We start from the raw sequence: 17,874 nt of genomic DNA, 5'->3' as shown, positions 1-17,874 counted from the left end.
TTCAGTCCATAGAGGTGAACGTCTGTGGCCAGCTGAATATGGTCACCAATGATGTCCACATCCTGGATCTCAGAACCTGTGAGTGTGTCACTTTATGTGGCAGAAGGGACTTCACAAGTGTGGCTAATTATGGGATGGGAGTCCCCTGGGATATCCAGGTGGGTCCAGTGTCTCCACAGGGTCCTTCTCGGAAGCAGGGAGGAGGAGGACAGAGGAGACGGTCACGGGCAGGTGTGACTGAGGTGCTGCTGGCCCTGAACTAAGGACTCGAGCCAGGCGTGTCCTGGGTATGGGTGGGATCTGCCTGGAGCGGGTGCTGTCCTGGGTATGGGTGGGATCTGCCTGGAGCGGGTGCTGTCCTGGGTATGGGTGGGATCTGCCTGGAGCGGGTGCTGTCCTGGGTATGGGTGGGATCTGCCTGGAGCGGGTGCTGTCCTGGGTATGGGTGGGATCTGCCTGGAGCGGGTGCTGTCCTGGGTATGGGTGGGATATGCCTGGAGTGGGTGCTGTCCTCAGCAGAAGGGGGGGCTGTTGGCACATGTGGTACCAGGGGAGCCATTTGGGAACCAAGAAATCAGCTAAGAGGAACACCTGCAGGCCTACCCCTCCTGCTGAGAGGCCCATATCTAGAAACTTCTGTTACCAGAATGCTCCGTGTTGATGAGTGTGTGAGGTGCTAGAGGACTCCTGAGAGGGCCCCGCCGGAGGCCCTTGCTCATCCCTCATCCCAGGCCTGCAGCCTCGCCAACTGCACGGGGTTTCTGCTTCCACCCGACTCTTCTTTAGCTTAGACTGGGAGGGGACGGGCATGGCAGGTGGTCCAAAGCTTTCCAGGGGCTGAGCCGCTCAGCTCTGCGCCCCTCCCTGGCCCGGCTTGGAGGCTCATCCCCCGTGAGAAAGGTGTGGCTTCAGCTGCAGGAGGGACGTGGAGCTGATCACATCTGCTTTCAAAGCCTGCTCTCTCTCAAGTGTTTGATCTTGGAATGAGAGACACTGTCCCGTCGTGGCCCCACAGTCCAAATTTGGAGTAGGCACAGGGGCTCAGGGAAGACAAAGTGCACACCAGTGCGTATTTCCTGACTCAAGAATTTATTGATTAGAGCAATTCTTCTTTGTCACATTGGGTGCAGGCAACACATTTGGAGAAGGGGCTCCAGAAGGCCACAGTCCACCTGCTAAGGGATTTGTGAGTTGTCTCTTCCTAGACAGGGAGGAGGGAAGTGCGATGTGCAGAAAATCCCGTTCAGGCAGCAACTGTGCGGCCACTGATGGGAGCTGGTAGATTCTGAGGTCTCCAGAGGCGCCTGAGGCTGGAGAATCCTGCTTGGCAGCAAAGATGCAGTCAGCAGGAGACGAGGATTCAGCACTCAGCAGCTGGACTTCTGGCCTGAGCAGAGGACTCAGCAGGCTGGGCGGGAGCACGCAGGGCGGCAGAGGAGGGACACGCAGGAGGCCGGGCGGCAGCAGCTGGGTTGGCAGGAGGAGGTGGGGGCACAGCAGGAGGGGACGGGCACACAGCAGGCAGGCCTGCACACGGGGCGGCAGAGGAGGGACACGGAGGAGGAGGGTCTGCAGCAGGAGGTGGTGCAGCAAGCTGGCTGGCAGCTAGACTGCTGGCAGCATGAAGAGGAAGACTCAGAGCAGGTGGGCACACAGCAGACAGGCTTGCAGCAGATGGGCACACAGCAAGACTGCTGGCAGGGGGAGGAGGTGCAGCAAGCCGGCTGGCAGCTAGACTGCTGGCAGCATGAAGAGGAAGACTCAGAGCAGGTGGGCACACAGCAGACAGGCTTGCAGCAGATGGGCACACAGCAAGACTGCTGGCAGGGGGAGGAGGTGCAGCAAGCCGGCTGGCAGCTAGACTGCTGGCAGCATGAAGAGGAAGACTCAGAGCAGGTGGGCACACAGCAGACAGGCTTGCAGCAGATGGGCACACAGCAAGACTGCTGGCAGGGGGAGGAGGTGCAGCAAGTCGGCTGGCAGCTAGACTGCTGGCAGCATGAAGAAGAAGCCCTACAGCACAGAGGCTTGCCACAGACAGGCTTACAGCAGACAGGCACACAGCACACGGGCTTGCAGCAGACGGGCAAGCAGCAGGCCTGCTGGCAGGGGGAGGAGGTGCAGCAAGCCGGCTGGCAGCTAGACTGCTGGCAGCACGAGGGCGTGCAGGAGCTGGTGCAGCCTGATTGGCAGGGACTGGGCTCACAGGCCGCCTGGCAGCAGGGGCTGGACACACAGCTGGCTGGGGTGCAGACCAGGGTCAGGCAGGGGGCCGGGGCACAGCAGCTGGGGGCGCAGCAGGGGGGCTCGCAGCAGCTCTCTGGGCAGTCTTCCACCTGCCAGGAGTCGGAGCAAGTGCTGGAGCAGATGGACATGGTGGATGCGGCCATGCTGGGGTGTGGAGGAGGTGAACTGGAGGAGGTGTGAGTGAGTGAGTGAGTGAGTGAGTGAGTGAGTGAGTGAGTGAGTGAATGAGGAGCTCTGGGCTGTGGGGCTTTTATACCCCTCCCTGGAGTGTGTTTTCCTGACAGGAGGCTCCACAAGCTTCTCTTCCTCGTTGGTGTTTAGAGCTGGTGGCTGGAGATGCATCATTCACGCTGGTTTGTCTGTTTGTTTTTCCCTCATTAAATTTGTGTGTATGTCGCAGGGCTGTTTCTTCATCAGTTTTGGTCTTAGCCCCAGAAATGTGGTGGAAAATATTTCAAGCAAGTTTTTGTTGAGTTGAAGTTTTAGAGATGAACATTTCTCCAAAGGGAGCAATTCTGGTTCCACCTATCCTGTTTCTGGACTGATTAGATATATTTTATTACTTTAAATATGGGCCAGGCATGGTGGCTCATGCCTGGCCCATATTTAAGCATTTTGGGAGGCTGAGGTGGGTGGACCACAAGGTCAGGGGTTCGAGATCAGTCTGGCTAACATAGTGAAACCCTGTCTCTACCAAAAACATGAAAAATTATCTGGGTTTGGTGGTGTGCACCTGCAATCCCAGCTACTTGGGAGGGCGAGGCAGGAGGATCCTGTGAACCCAGGAGGTAGAGGTTGCAGTGAGCTCAGATTGTGCCATTGCACTCCAGCCTGAGCAACAGTGAGAGACTTTGTCTCAAAAAAATAAATAAATAAATAAATAAATATGGAGAAAAGTACTTCGTATGAAATACACACAGTGCAGAGAATAACATAAAAGGCAGCTAAGTGGCCTCCAATCTCTCATGCTTTATAAGGTTGATCCATGCCTTATCTTTGTCTCTTCAGCTCTTCCAGGCCACCCTCAGAGGCCTCTCTTTGTTTTATTTGAAGCTGCACCCTGGATCCTTTCCATTTTCATTTTCCATGGTAAAAGATCAAGTACTTTTTCATATATGGTGATTTTAGGACATACATTTTAAGATTCCTTGCTTGTCTGAAAATGTATCAACTTTATCCTCATACTTATTATGATAGTTTAGCTGGGTGTAAAATTCTAGTTTTAAATTACTTTTCCTCAAAATGGTGAATGTATTTCACCTTTTTTTTTTTTTTTTTTGGTGATATCCAGTATTCCTGATGACAGTCTGATGCTGGTCATTTGTCATCTTTGTTTCTCTCTCTCTCTCTCTCTCTTTCCTTAACTCTCTGGGAGCATTTGGGTTTCTTTTTGTTGTTCTAAAATGTCATGTTTTTGTTTCTAGGCTTATGCATTGTTTTACTTTCTGTGGTTAGAGCTCATTGAGTTCTAATCTTTCAATATAAAGATTCATTTCAGAAGTGTTTTTGCACTTTTAACAATAATTTTATCTTTCCTGGTCTCTCTTTTTATGACTTTTATTTTTGTCTTGTGTTGAATGAAATATGTTATCCATTCATTCTGATGATATTACTTTGAGTTTTTAAATATTTTTCCTCGTTTCACTGGACATCAGATAGAGTCTGCTCATTGGTGGCAGTTCATTTGATTTATTCTAGTGCATCAGGGCCCTTCTCCAATTTACTCCTTAATCTGTTTCTGTTTGCTTCTTTTTTCTACAAATGTATGAAGGACCCTGCTGAGCCTCCTTTTATTATTAGATAATTTTGATTTTATTTTTTATAATTCTTTAGATATCCTTTCAGCAACTATTAGTACAGGTGTGTGAGAACTGTGTGCTTAATCTACTCTCTGGGATTGAAAGACTTGGTGCTACTTTTAGGAAATGATAGAAGAGCAAGGAAATCTAGGATGGCATCATATTAGTGTGTGCACTGCAGACACACACAGTACAAGTGTGGCCTTTTTACATCAGACACAACATGAAGTGCAACTTTGGAGCCCCGCACATACTGGAGATGTGTCCTTTTGGATCAGGGAACTTTCTGCTGGGTGCCAGCAGGCCTTTTGTGGACAAATGATCAGACTCTTTCTTAAATCAAGCAGACACTCTGGGGATATGAGTAAGCTGAGCTGCAGGGATTAAATGGCCCAGCGTTGGGAGAGGGAGGTGCTGGGAGGGGATGTGAGTCTGGAGGACAGGGTGGCCCACAGCCGGGTCTCCTGCAAGTGACACATGTTTGGATTCTTCTTTTCCAAAATTTAGTCTTTTGTTTTATTTGACTCCCACCCTTCATGGCTGGCTGCCCAGCACAGCGCTGGAGACATGATGACAGCAGCCCTCTGGTCTTATTTCCAAAGTTAACAGAAGCGCCTCCCGCAGCTCTGCGCTAAGCCCATGTTTGCTGGTTTATGGCATAGCCTTGGTCCCATGCATGTGGTGTTTTTCTATTCCAGTTTACCAAGAATTTTGCATTGGGCTTTTAATGAAGGAGTGAGTTTGTTCATATATGTCCATGTATGTAAATGTGTGTGTATTAATCTACTGAGAGTTCCAGTGGCTTTTCTGCTTTTTTATGAGTATAGCTAATGATATCCTTTGTAACTTGTGATCTGAGATACACATTATGTGACAATAGTTCATGATCCCTTTTCCCCAGCTTTATTGAGATGTAATTGACAAATAAGAATTATATACATTCAAGGTGTACAACATGACATCTTGATACACGTACACATTGCGTGATGATTACCGCAGTTGAGCTAATTAGTATCTCCATCGCCCCACATAGTTACCTTTATTTTGTGATGAGACATTTAGATGGACTCTCTTAGCAGATTTCAGTGTCACTGCGTCACATTCTGCGTTACAGTCAACTGTCCCCACGCTGCACGTGAGGTTTCCAGAACGGACCCATTCTGCACAACCGAAACTGCATCCTGTCATCAGCATCTCCCCATGCCCTGCGCCCCCAGCCCCTACGAACCCCCACTCTACTCTCTGCTTTGGTGAGCTTGGCTTTTTTAGATTCCGCGTATGAGGGAGGTCTGCAGTACTGGACTTTCTGTGCCTGGGTTATTGCACCAGCATAATGTGTGCAGGTTGATCCAGGTTGCCACAGATCACACGATCTCCTTCCTCTCTCTGACTGAGTCGTATTCCATCATGCACATACACCGCATTTTCTTTATCCAGTCACCTGCTGATGGACGCTTAGGGTGCTTCCATATCTTGGCTGTTGTGAAAAGTGCTGCAGTTCACATGGGAGTGCAGGTATCTCTGAGATCTGGCTTTAATTTGTCTTGTATAAATACACAGAGTGGGATTGCTCATCACAGGGCAGTTCTATTTTTAATTTTTTGAGGAACTTCCATGCTATTTCCCATGATAGCTGTACGTAATGGCTTAGTTTCCTGTTAACGTAGGTTCATAGAATCTCTTACATTATCTTTTGAAGTGAGATTGGTCTACAGTCCCGTCTCTCTCACTGTCATTACTGGTTTTGTCATCAGGGTGTCACCAGTCTTACCAGAGGAATCCAGAAGCCCTCTGGCTTCTTCTGAGCTCTGGAATATTTAAAGTATTACAGGAAGGTCTTTATATTGAAGGCTGATGGTATACACCTTTGAAACATATGAGTCTGCCTTCTGAAGAATATCTTTCAATACCATTTCCATATTTTTCTAGATATCATTGTATTAAAATTGTTTTGTTTTGTTATTCAGTTTAGGTAATTTACATGTTTTAGAACACAGTAGATTTCATTTATATTTCCAAATTTTAGGATAAATATACCATACTATTTTCTTATGCTGAAAAAAATCTCTGAATCTGTGAGCATACTTCTTTTTCCATCTTTAATGTCTGCTTATTTTTATTAGACTGTATTTTTATTTTCTTTAGATTTTCCTTGATGGACATTTGTGGAAAAGAGGGCGTTGTGTTTCTTCTTGTTGGAGATTGTGAGGAAAAGCTCAGAAGGCGTCGTGGGTGGTAAACTTTCCAGATCCCTGTTGTCTGACAGCCCTCCCGTGGATGCCTGCCACAGCAGAGTCTAGGTGTGGAATGACTCCCCCCGACCTTGAGAGAGGCTGGACCACCAATGCATCTCATGTTTGCATAACTTTGATCTTTTATGAAACCTTTTCTCTTTCCAGAACCTGTCACTATTGCTCCATCTTGTACTTCATTCATTTTACCAGATCCCTCCCCATCACAGTCATCAGCTGTTTCATCCCCTGGATCCCATCTTCCTTTAGTTCAAGAACTTTTTTTTATTTTTTGAGACAGAGTTTCGCTCTTGTTACCCAGGCTGGAGTGCAATGGTGCAATCTCAGCTCACCGCAACCTCCGCCTCCTGGGTTCAGGCAATTCTCCTGCCTCAGCCTCCCGAGTAGCTGGGATTACAGGCACGCATCACCATGCCCAGCTAATTTTTTGTATTTTTAGTAGAGATGGGGTTTCACCATGTTGACCAGGATGGTCTCGATCTCTTGACCACATGATCCACCTGCCTCAGCCTCCCAAATAGTTCAAGAACTTTTATCTGCATATAGGTTTGATGATTTTGTTCCATTCTTGGGTTCTCTCCTCCTGTGATCCTGGTATCATAGACCCTGGGTCTCTAGGCTCATCCCCCTCAGAACTCAGGCTCTTCCTGGCTTCATCTCTTTGTCATTCTGCATTGGGTTTGGGTTAATCCTTGCCTGAACTGTGTCACTGTATCAGCTCTTTTGCTTTCAGGATCTATTACACAGACCACTATTGACATGTGTATTTAGTGTTGTACTTTCAGTCTCCTGGAACTTGGGGTATTTTCCTTCCTCCTCTTCCTCTTTCTTTTTGGTAGCACCCTGTTCTTGTTTCATGAAGTGACAGCCTCTCTGTTTCCTCACATCTGCATCATCGCTTGACCAGACTTTGCTTCTCTGTCATGCTGTGATTTCCTCACATGTCTGAGGATCCTTAGTTGTTGATCACTTTTTTAAGTGAGGGTCTAGATTGTTTGACATTCATTGCTGAAAGGTCCTCTGCCCATAGATACACATATTCTGCACCCAGAGCTGATGCTGGGGCTCTGAGGAGGGGGCCCTTGTTCATTGCTGGTTGGACATGGGGGATCCTGTTCATCTTGGCATCCAGAGCTTCCTGGGGCATGGCCTCTTCCTCTCCAGCTTGGGACCTAGGCTGGGAGTCTCCTCCTGTTCTCCTGATGGATGAAGGCCACCAAGTGGCTCTTCCTGAGAACTTGACACATCAGCTAAAGACCACTGGGCACCCACAGTCATCCTCATGTGTGGTCCCCATGCTAGGGTCCTGGGAAAAGTCATTTGTCTTCACAGTCCTTCTGCTATTCTTTCTGTTGTATTTAAAGTCAACAGAACCTGATCTTTTGTCTTGCCTTTTCCAGAAAATCCTTACTGACCTGGTCTGTGGATGGCATGCTTCCGCTTTCTCTCACTGCTCTGGCACTATTCATTTTTATTGGGTTAAAGGGGAGATGGAGGCATTGGCCCGTGGCCCTCTCAAATGGCGGGCTAAGACTGTATTTAACAGATAGACCAAGATAAAATTCATAAGCCACGAAATTCACCCACTGCAAGTGCACAATCCGTTGGTTTTTAGTATATTCCCAGCATTTCTCAGCTGTCACCAATATGTAATTTCACAACATTCCCCCTCCAAGAAAAACACCGATCAACAGTCACTCCTCATGAAGCCCTCACCCAGCCTTGGGCACCCACACATCTACTTCCTTTATCTGTGGCTTTGCCTGTTCTGAGCCTTTTACACAAACAGATCTAGCCACAAGTGGCCTCTCACTGAGCATCATGCTTTCAAGGCTCATGCATGTGGTAGCCTGTGTCAGTATTTGATTCCTTTTCATAGATAAGTAATATTCCCCATGGGAATGGGCTACATTTTGCTTGTGTGGATGGGCTGTGTTATGCTTGTCCATTCATCCTCGGATGGACATTTGGGCTCTTTCCACTTCTTGGCTAATGTCAGTGGTGCTGTGTACATGGGCACACAAATCTGTGTGGACGTTTGATTCATTCCTCTGAAGAGGATGCCAAGAACTGGACTGGCAGGGTCACAGGGTCACACAGTGAGTGACATTTTGAGAAACTGTTTTCCAAGGTGTTTTCACTGGAGGCTGAAGCTCTGATGAGGCAGAAGACACATTGAATGGGAAACCAGAGCAGGGGTCAGAGCTGAGACCTCCCCCCAGGAGACCTCCCCCCAGGAGATGTCCTCCCTGGGGATGGCCAGACAGGCTGGGTCGGGTCCTGTTGGTGCCTCAGACAAGGGCAGGTGGGGGTTAGTGACAATGTGGAGGAGGTTAGAGAGCGAGCCCCGGGCCCTCCATGTGGCTCTGTGTTCTGACCCTGTGGCCAGCAGTGGGCACAGTGAGGTGGGGCTCAGACATGCATGTGTGGGGAGCCCCTCCCAGGATGGTGCCGGAGCCCTAGGATAAAGCCTCAGCCCCCACCAGCTGCCCCACAAACCGGGGCAGGAAGCAAACATCTCTGCCCCTGGAGGCCCTCATTTGTCCCTTCATGGGGACCTGCCTTTGCTTCCAAGGAGGTGGACAAGGCTGTGTCAGTTTGGCCCCGGCCCTGGGGACGGTCGCTGCTGGCTGTCCTGGGTGGTCTGCCTCGAGGGGAGTGAGGGAGGTGGCTGTGCTGACCACAGTGAGCTCCGTGGGGTGGGACTCCGGGAGGTCCTGGTGCTAGAGCTGGCGGCCTCTGGCATCGACATGCAGGGGTTTGCTGGGGCAGGAGTGGGACCTGGGCTCTCAAATGCACACAGCGACCTGGTGGAAAGAGTGTGGCGGCTCGTACCACTTGCTCGACGTGGCATCCGGGACAGAGGGTGGCAGGCAGAGCCGAGGGCTGTCTGGGAGAGACCTGGGAGACTGGGGGTGTGCGGACAGTGTCCTCAGGGTAAGTGTCCAGGACCACTGGATCAGGAGGGAGCCGGGACCCTGAATCTCTACGTGAGGCCACATGGGGCAGGAGGGCTGGCAGGCTTGGTTAGTGGTGCCATGGTCCCTGCCCATCTGTGCTCTCGCCAGCAATGCCTGAGTAATGGGTATTCAAGAATCCCGTGACAATCCCAGGGCTGGCGTCCTGGAGGAGGGCGTGGTCCTGTGTCTCACTGTGGAGGAGACCAGGGCTGCAGGGATGGGCACTGTGTCTATAGCTAGTCTCCCCAGGGGTAGCAAGAGGGGTGAGGCTGCTGGGCTGGTGTCCTGGAGGAGGGCGTGGTCCTGTGTCTCACTGTGGAGGAGACCAGGGCTGCAGGGATGGGCACTGTGTCTATAGCTAGTCTCCCCAGGGGTAGCAAGAGGGGTGAGGCTGCTGGGTGGAGCGAGGCCCTGGGGGGGGCTCCCGCAGTCCTGGGGGGCAGCCACAGAGCTGGGGAGGGTGAATGTGTCTCAGGGGCCCAGAGCTGCTGCCAGGGTTCACATTGTCCCAAAACTCGTGGCCTTGGTTCCAGAGGCGGCTTCCCTGAGATGGACCTGGGGTCATGTGCTGGGGCTGGGGACCCACAGGGCTGAGGGGGAGTCTGGGCTGCAGGATTCCAAAGGCCAGCACCAGGCGGCTTTGCTTCCTGCTTCATTCCATCCCCCAGGGGTCTACAGACGGGATCAGAGGTCGACAGAGACAGAGGCAGCTTTATTAGGACACAGAGCGGGCGCTGCCGAGGGTGAAACCAGGCCTGCTGGGGTCAGCACTCTCCCTGCAGTCGGGTGGCATCACTTCCCACCTCACCCTATTCCCCTCCGGGGGTCCACAGACAGCACAAAGGTTGATGTGAGACAGAGGCAACTTTATTAAGACTCAGGTGGGGTGCTACCGAGGGTGAAACCAGGCCTGCTGTGGGTTGGTTCTGTAGAGCTGGGATCTGGGGGCACAGCTGGGGTCCCCCGTGCAGCCAGCATCTGGGAAGGACTGGGGGAACATCATGGTCCCTGAGACAAAGAGTCTGCCTCATTCTCTGAGTGTGTCAGAGAGGGGAGGGCTGGCTGTGGTAGCTGGGAGGTCAGTCCCAGGTGGGAAGGGACTCTGGATGACATCCAGGGTCATCAGCAGCTGGCCTGAGCAGAGGCCTCAGCAGGCTGGGCAGGAGCACTTGAGGCGGTAGAGGAAGGACACGCAGGAGGCCGGGCGGCAGCAGCTGGGCTGGCAGGAGGAGGTGGGGACACAGCAGGAGGGGACAGGTACGCAGCAGGTAGGCCTGCACACAGGGCGGCAGAGCAGGGACACCGAGGAGGAGGGTCTGCAGCAGGAGGTGGCGCAGCAAGCCGGCTGGCAGCTAGACTGCTGGCAACATGAAGAGGAAGCCCCAGAGCAAATGGGCACACAGCAGATGGGCTTACAACAGATGGGCCTGCAGCAGACAGGCACACAGCAGGCCTGCTGGCATGGGGAGGAGGTGCAGCAAGCTGGCTGGCAGCTAGACTGTTGGCAGCATGAAGAATCCTCAGAGCAGGTGGGCACACAGCACACAGGCTTGTAGCAGATGGGCACACAGCAGGCTTGCTGGCAGGGGGAGGAGGTGCAGCAAGCAGGCTGGCAGCTAGACTGCTGGCAGCATGAGGGCGTACAGGAGCTGGTGCAGCCTGATTGGCAGGGGCTGGGCTCACAGGCCACCTGGCAGCAGGGGCTGGACACACAGCTCACTGGGGTGCAGACCAGGGTCAGGCAGGAGGCCTGGGGGCAGCAGCTGGGGGCACAGCAAGGGGGCTCGCAACAGCTCTCTGGGCAGTCGTCTACCTGCCAGGAGTCGGGGCAAGCGCTGGAGCAGACGGACATGGTGGATGCGGCCATGCTGGGGTGTGGAGGAGGTGAGCTGGAGGAGGTGTGTGTGAGTGGGTGAGTGTGTGAGTGTGTGAGCCTGTCAGCTGCTGGGCTCTGGGGCTTTTATACATCCGGCGCCTGTTTTTTCCCAGCACGAGACTCAGCAACGCCTTCCGTGTTGGTGTTTGTGGCTGGGAGGACCCTCATTATTTCTGCTTCCCTTGCTGTGACTTGTCCTCACTCTGCTCCTCACACTCAGCTGGTCCTGGGCAGGGCCGGTGCCCCTGGCTGAGCCTGGCCCCCGGGACACCAGGGGGGAAGGTGCAGCGTCTCTGGGGCTGCCCTGGTGGCTTCCACCTGGCAGTTCCCGTGACTGTCCCCAGCGTGGTCTCTTGGCCCAGGGGATGCCCAGCGTCTGTCTGCAGGGGCCTCACGGGGCAGGCTGGCCTGGCTGGGATTGGCAGAGCCAGGAAGGAGGCGCCTGTGTAGAGAAAAGGTGCTTAAGGACAGCGCTTCCTGGGGGGCACTGGGATCTTCTGAGCTCCTGATGTCTGCCAAGGGCAGGAGGACAGGGAGGACCTCTCCTCCCCTGAGAGGGAGATGGAACGTTCCGGCAAGGCCTCTGGACAGTCCGCTCATTAGGAGGACACGGTCTGCGGACTGGCCTTTGGGTTTGGACCACCGTCCCCTGGAGCCCTGGTCAGGTGTCCTGAGAGGGGTGGGCATAGGTCATGGCCTGAGGGTGGGGAGGGGCCTTTGCCTTGGAGAGGCAGGAGTGGAGTGAGGGTTGTGTGGACAGCGGAGGACACTCGGAGTTGACAAAGCCTGTGCTTTGGAGGCCATGAGGCAGGGCTGGCCCTGACCCCGGGGCAGGGATTGTCACAGGTGAGCTTCTCTGTCCTGGGGCCTGAGCGCAGCACAGCCTGAGGCTAGTTCTGACAGGAAACACAGAACTCAAATATTCTTCCAGACTCTTCTGAATGAGAAAAGGACCCGACGGGGACACGGTCAGTCCCGCTGCCCAGAGGCCCAGAGCTTTACAGGGGAATCTTACTCTCTATCTGCACCTTGACTGAAGCCACAAGCCAAGACATTGAAACGTGATGTGAATTTCTGGTATCTGTAGGTGGCATGATTGTCCACCTAGGATCAGAGTGCCTGTCCCAGGCCACGTGCACCGAAGGGCTGGATGAAGGACAGTCACCACACCCAGCAGCCCCACTTGTACCCCTGCTGTGACCATGTGACAATGCAGTGGAATGGAAGCCCATCTGCCTGGCAGCCCGTCTAAAATGCCCAATGGGAATGTGAGAGGGGCGGATGTGAACGAAAGTGTAAACCTTGACCAGGGCACATACGGCACATGCCCCTGGAAACCAGGCAGGGTGGGTGCCGGAGACTGGTCCGTGCGCCTCAGCTCAGCACCCGCATCTTTCCATCACAGCCCCGAAGGAATCACTGGGTGGACAAATGATGATACTGAACTGCCAGAAAACACTTGCAGTCTCCATGACAGGGGAACGATTAATGTAAAAATTTAAGGTCCTCGCCAGGAAAACAGGATGAGATCCAAAACAATTGAAGACAAGGTTTAAAATTTTACATTTCCAATAAGCATTAATGGGATGGACAGTGACTCGAGCTCATTAATAACTGAAGTTTCTCAAATTTAAACACGCGTCTCCCGCCGGAAGACGAAACAGGATTTAAAATGCTGATGATTCCCAGTACTCCGGAGCGCAGGGGCTTCATTCTTAGATGCTCTTGGCAGGTGTCATTTAATTTAAATCGTGGTAAACGGTAATATAAAATTTACCATTTTACCCATTTTAAAGTGTGCAGTTTGGTGACATTTAGTGCAGTCACAATGTTGTGCCACCATCCTGCGACCTCCCTAGTTCAGAACAGCCATCGCTCCAGAAGGAGACCACGTACTGTGTATATAAAATGTGCTTGAGGTTCTGGGGCACACGCGCAGATCACGCAGGATCGTTGCATGGGTACATACCTGGCAGTGTGATTTGCTGCCTTCATCCCCCTGCCACCTGTATCTGGCATTTCTCCCCATGTTATCCCTCCCCAACCTCCCTACCCCCTGCTGACCCTCCCCTAGTCCCCGAACAGACCCCAGTGTGTGATGCTCCCCTCCTTGTGTCCATGGTTTTCACTGTGAAATACCCACCTACGAATGAGAGAGAACACGCGGGGTTTGAGTTTCTGTTCCTGAACCCCGTACTGTTAAGCAGCCACAGCCCGGCCCCTGGAAACCACTATTCTTGTCTCTACAGCTTTGCCTGTTTTGCACATTTCCTATCAATGGAGTCACAGAATATGTGGCCTCTGAGCCCGGCTTTGTTCACTTAGCACATTTTCAAGGCACATCATGTCGTACGTTTCGGAACTCCATTCCTCTGTATGGCTGAATCCCGTTCCCTCGTAGGGACGTGCCACATTTCATTTATCCGTTCATCTGCTGACAGACTTTGGGGCTATTTTCAACTTTTGGCTAGTGTGGAGAGTGCTTCTGAAAACATTCTTGTATGCATTTTTGTTTGAACGTCTCTTTTAAATTCTGTTGGGTATACACTAGGACTGGGAACTGATGGGCCATATGGAATTCCGTGTTTACATTTTTTTCTGAGGACCTGCCAGACTGTTCTTCATGGCATCTGTACCATTTTATGTTCTCACCAGCAATGTACAAAGGTTCCAGTTTCTCTTCGTCCTTGTGGACATCTGCCACCCTCTATCTGTCTGGGTGTGTGTGTGTGTGTGTGTGTGTGTGTGTTAAATTACAGCCAGCTTAGTGGGTATACGTAGCAACAGCATTTCATTGTGGTGTTTATTTACGTTTCCCTAATGGCCAACAAAACTGGGCTTCTTTTCCTGTGTGTATTGGCCATTTGCCAATCTTCCTTGGAGAAATGTCTGTTAAAATACTTTGCCTCTTTTTAAATTGGGTTGACTTTTTGTTGCTGAGTTTTAAGAGTTATTTATATATTCTGGATGTTAGATCTTTACCAGAATTGGGATTTACAAGCATGCTCTCCCCTTCTGTGGGTTGTTCTGCTCTCTCTTTTTTTTTTTTTTGAGACGGAGTTTTGCTCTTGTTACCCAGGCTGGAGTGCAATGGCGCGATCTCGGCTCACCGCAACCTCCGCTTCCTGGGTTCAGGCAATTCTCCTGCCTCAGCTTCCCGAGTAGCTGGGATTACAGGCACGCGCCACCACGCCCAGCTAATTTTTGTATTTTTAGTAGAGACGGGGTTTCACCATGTTGACCAGGATGGTCTCGATCTGTTGAACTCGTGATCCACCCGCCTGGGCCTCCCAAAGTGCTGGGATTACAGGCGTGAGCCACCGCGCCCGGCCTGTTCTGCTCTCTTGATAGTGTCTTTTGACTAACAACTTTTTAATTTTGATGACATTCAGTCTTTTTCCTGTTGTTGCTTGTGCTTCTGCTGTTACATTGAAACACCATTGCCCAATATAAGGTCACGCGTATTTACTTTTATGTTTCCTTCTAAGAGTTTCATGGCTTTATCTCATATACTTAGGGCTTTGATCCAGTTTTAGCTAATTTGTTGGTGTGAGACATGGTGCAACCTCATGATTTTGTGTGTAGATATGCAACTGTCCCAGAACCATTAAAACAAATATAGACAGGGTCTTGGTCTGTTGCCCAGGCTGGAGTGCAGTGGCACAATCATAGCTCACTGCAGCCTCAAACTCCTGGACTTAAGTGATCCTCCCACATCAGTTTCCCAGGTAGCTGGGACTACAGGTGCACAACTCCATACTCAGGTATTTAAAAAAAATTTTTTTAGGGGCCAGGGTCTTTCTATGTTACCCAGGCTTGTCTTGAACTCTTGACCTTAAACGATAGTCTTGCCTCAACCTCCTGAGTAGCTGGAATTATAGGCATAAGCCATCATGCCTGGCCCTAGAAGATGAGACAATTATAAACATTAATGTGCCTAACATCAGACCCTGAAAATATATCAAGCATAAACTGACAGAATTGAAGAAAGAAATAGACAATTCCAGCTCAACAATAATATTTGAAGACTTCAATTTGAAGAATTCACTTCCACTGATTAAAAACATTTTTAAAAATAGAACGACTAGATCAAAGACAGGAACGAAACAGAGAACTTGAAGAACACGATAAACAAGGTAGATCTAATATGGTAATGAATAAAACAACCCAACAACAGCAGAATACACATTCTTCTCAATTCTCCAGATTAGGCCATACATTAGTCCAAAAGCAAGTCTCAATAAATTTAAAATTATTGAAATCATATAATATATCTTCTCTGACCACAGTGGAAATTAGAAATCAATAACGGAAGGAAAACTGGAAAACTCGCAAATATGTGGCAATGAAACAACACACACTTAAACAACGAGTTGATGAAAGAAGAGAAGTTAGAAAATACTGTGGGATAAATGGCAGCGACAGTGTAGCAAACCAAAACGTGTGGGATACAGCAAAAACAGTTTATGGAGGGAAATTTGTAGCTGTAAATGCTTATGTTAAAGAACAAGAAAGATCTTAAGAAACCAGAAAAGAAAGATCAAGCTAAACCCAGGCCTAGATAAAGGAAGAAAATAAAGATTATATATAGAATAAAGGGAGCAAGTAAAGAAATTGAGAATTGGAACCAATGAAGTCTAAAATTAGTTTTTTGAAAGCAGCAATAAAATTTATAAACCTTTAACTAGACTAAGAAAAAAAGGAAAGGCTCTAATTACTACAATCAGAAATGAAAATGGGCACATCGCTACTGACCTATATAAATGAAAAAGACTATAAAAGAAGTGAACGATTGTACACCAACACACAGAACCAATAAAATTCATTCCACTTAAGCATGTTCAGTGATATTAAATACATTCATAATGTAGCTAACTAGATGTAATGGATAAATTTCTATTCACATACAAACTATCAAAATTGATGGCTTTATTAGTGTTCTTTATTTCTTAACATGTCTAGTGCCCTTTTATTTCATCCCGAGCTGGCATTTCTTGTAGGGCAGGCCTACTGGCAACGAGCTCTCTCAACATTCATTTATCCAGAAGTGTCCTGGTTTCTCCTTCAGTTCTGAAGGATCGTTTCACTGGACATAGACTTCTCGGTGGACAGTTTTTTATTTTTCAGCACTTTAAGTATATCAACCCATTACCTTCTGTTCTTCATGGGTTTTGATGAGAAATTGCCTGTTTATCTTCTTTCATCCTGCTTTCAAGATTCTCTTTTTGTCTTTCTGAGTTTAACTTCACATTTCTGTGTGGATCTTTTTGAGTTTATTCTACTCGAAGCTCATTGAGCTTCTTGAATGAATAGAGTCACATGTTTCATCATATCTGGGAAGTTTTTGGCCCTGATTACTTCAAGTAGTTAAAAAATTATTGTCATAAAATACACATAAAATTTATCCCATTTTAAGTGTACAGTTCAGAGATATTAAATGGCACTCAAAATGTTGTGCAGTCATCACCACCACCAGTCTTCATAACGTTTCATCTTGAAAACTGAAACTGTCCCCATTAAGCACTAACTCTACGTTCCTCCTCCCTCCGAGCTCCTGGCAACCACCATTTTACTTTTCATCTCTATAGTTTTTCTTCAAATGTTTTTGAGTGCTTCATTTTCTCTCTGCTCTTTTTCTGACACTGCTGTCAGGTGTGCTGTTGGCATGTGCGATGATGTCCTACAGGCAACTAAACTCTGCTCATTTTAACAATTCTTTTTTTTTTTTTTTGAGACAAAGTCTCACTCTGTCACTCAGGCTGGAGTACAGTGGCATGATCTCCACTCACGGCAACCTCTACTTCCCAAGTTTAAGTGATTCTCCTGCTTCAGCCTCCCGAGTAGGGATTACAGGCATGTGTCACCATGCTCAGCTATTTATTTTATTGGTTTTTATTTCATTTTATTTTTAGTAGAGGTAGGGCTTCACTGTGTTGGCTAGGCTGTTCTCATACTCCCAACCTCAAATGATCTGCCTGCCTCAGCCTCCCAAAGTGCTGGAATTACAGGCATGAGCCATCATGCTCAGCCTCTTGTTTTGACGTCCTTCAGACTGGAGTATTTCACTTGATCTATCTACCTGTTCTCTAATTTTTCCTTCTGTCTGCTCAAATCTGCTATGAACATTTTCTAGTGAAGTTTTTGTATCAGTTAGTATATTTTTCAACTCCAGAAATTCTATTTGATTCCTTTTTATCATCTCTCTATTGATATTCTCATTTTATTGAAATGTTTTCTTAGTTTCTCTTTGGTCTTTGCCTGTGGTTTCCTTTAGCTCTTTGTGTATATTTTAGAGCTAATGGAAAGACTTTGTCTAGTAAATTCAATCCTGGGCTTCTTCAAGGACATTTTTTACTAATTGGCTTTTTTTTTGACCTGTGAATGAACCATATATTCTTGCTTTTTGCATGCTTCATAATTTTTGTTGCCAACTGGACATTTGGAATATTGTAGTTGATCATTCTGGATGGCGTATTCTCTCTCTTCCCTGTGCTTTGTTATTTCTGGTTGTGTGGCTGGTAGCTTTTCACTTTGTTTTTAAGTGACTTTCCTAAACTATGTTTGTAATGATTGTACTCTTTGTCACGGAGGGGGTCACAATTCCATTTGCTTAGTGCTCAGATAGTAGTTTGACAGTTTCTTAAACACCTGGAGTCAAAAAACGTTTTTTTCCCAGTCTTTGTAGCTGGACTCTTTGTGTTGGTTCACACCCTCAGTGCTCAGCTGGGTGGTTTGTGACT

General features: G+C 49.0%; 3 protein-coding genes across 5 annotated transcripts in view; 1 reads left to right on the top strand and 2 right to left on the bottom strand.

Annotated features, from left to right (window-relative positions):
- The window catches only part of TSPEAR (thrombospondin type laminin G domain and EAR repeats), a 218,745-nt gene that overhangs the window by 59,033 nt on the left and 141,838 nt on the right, over positions 1–17,874 (top strand). The window lies entirely within an intron of this gene.
- On the bottom strand, positions 1,082–2,473 carry LOC100398212 (uncharacterized). Its single transcript, XM_035282843.3, has one exon. The coding sequence runs from the start codon at positions 2,388–2,390 to the stop codon at positions 1,401–1,403; it is 990 nt and encodes a 329-aa protein (XP_035138734.3). The 5' UTR covers positions 2,391–2,473; the 3' UTR covers positions 1,082–1,400.
- On the bottom strand, positions 10,110–11,194 carry LOC100895765 (uncharacterized). Its single transcript, XM_008986786.4, has one exon. The coding sequence runs from the start codon at positions 11,123–11,125 to the stop codon at positions 10,406–10,408; it is 720 nt and encodes a 239-aa protein (XP_008985034.3). The 5' UTR covers positions 11,126–11,194; the 3' UTR covers positions 10,110–10,405.

Source organism: Callithrix jacchus, chromosome 21, assembly GCF_049354715.1.
Source record: "Callithrix jacchus isolate 240 chromosome 21, calJac240_pri, whole genome shotgun sequence".
NCBI classification, from domain to species: domain Eukaryota; kingdom Metazoa; phylum Chordata; class Mammalia; order Primates; family Cebidae; genus Callithrix; species Callithrix jacchus.
The sequence above is the reverse complement of the archived record's forward strand: the minus strand, read 5'-3'. Positions and strand labels throughout refer to the sequence as shown.

Excerpts from the sequence above, each read along its gene's own strand:
- LOC100398212 (XM_035282843.3), bottom strand. The coding sequence starts at position 2,390 with ATGGCCGCATCCACCATGTCCATCTGCTCCAGCACTTGCTCCGACTCC.
- LOC100895765 (XM_008986786.4), bottom strand. The coding sequence starts at position 11,125 with ATGGCCGCATCCACCATGTCCGTCTGCTCCAGCGCTTGCCCCGACTCC.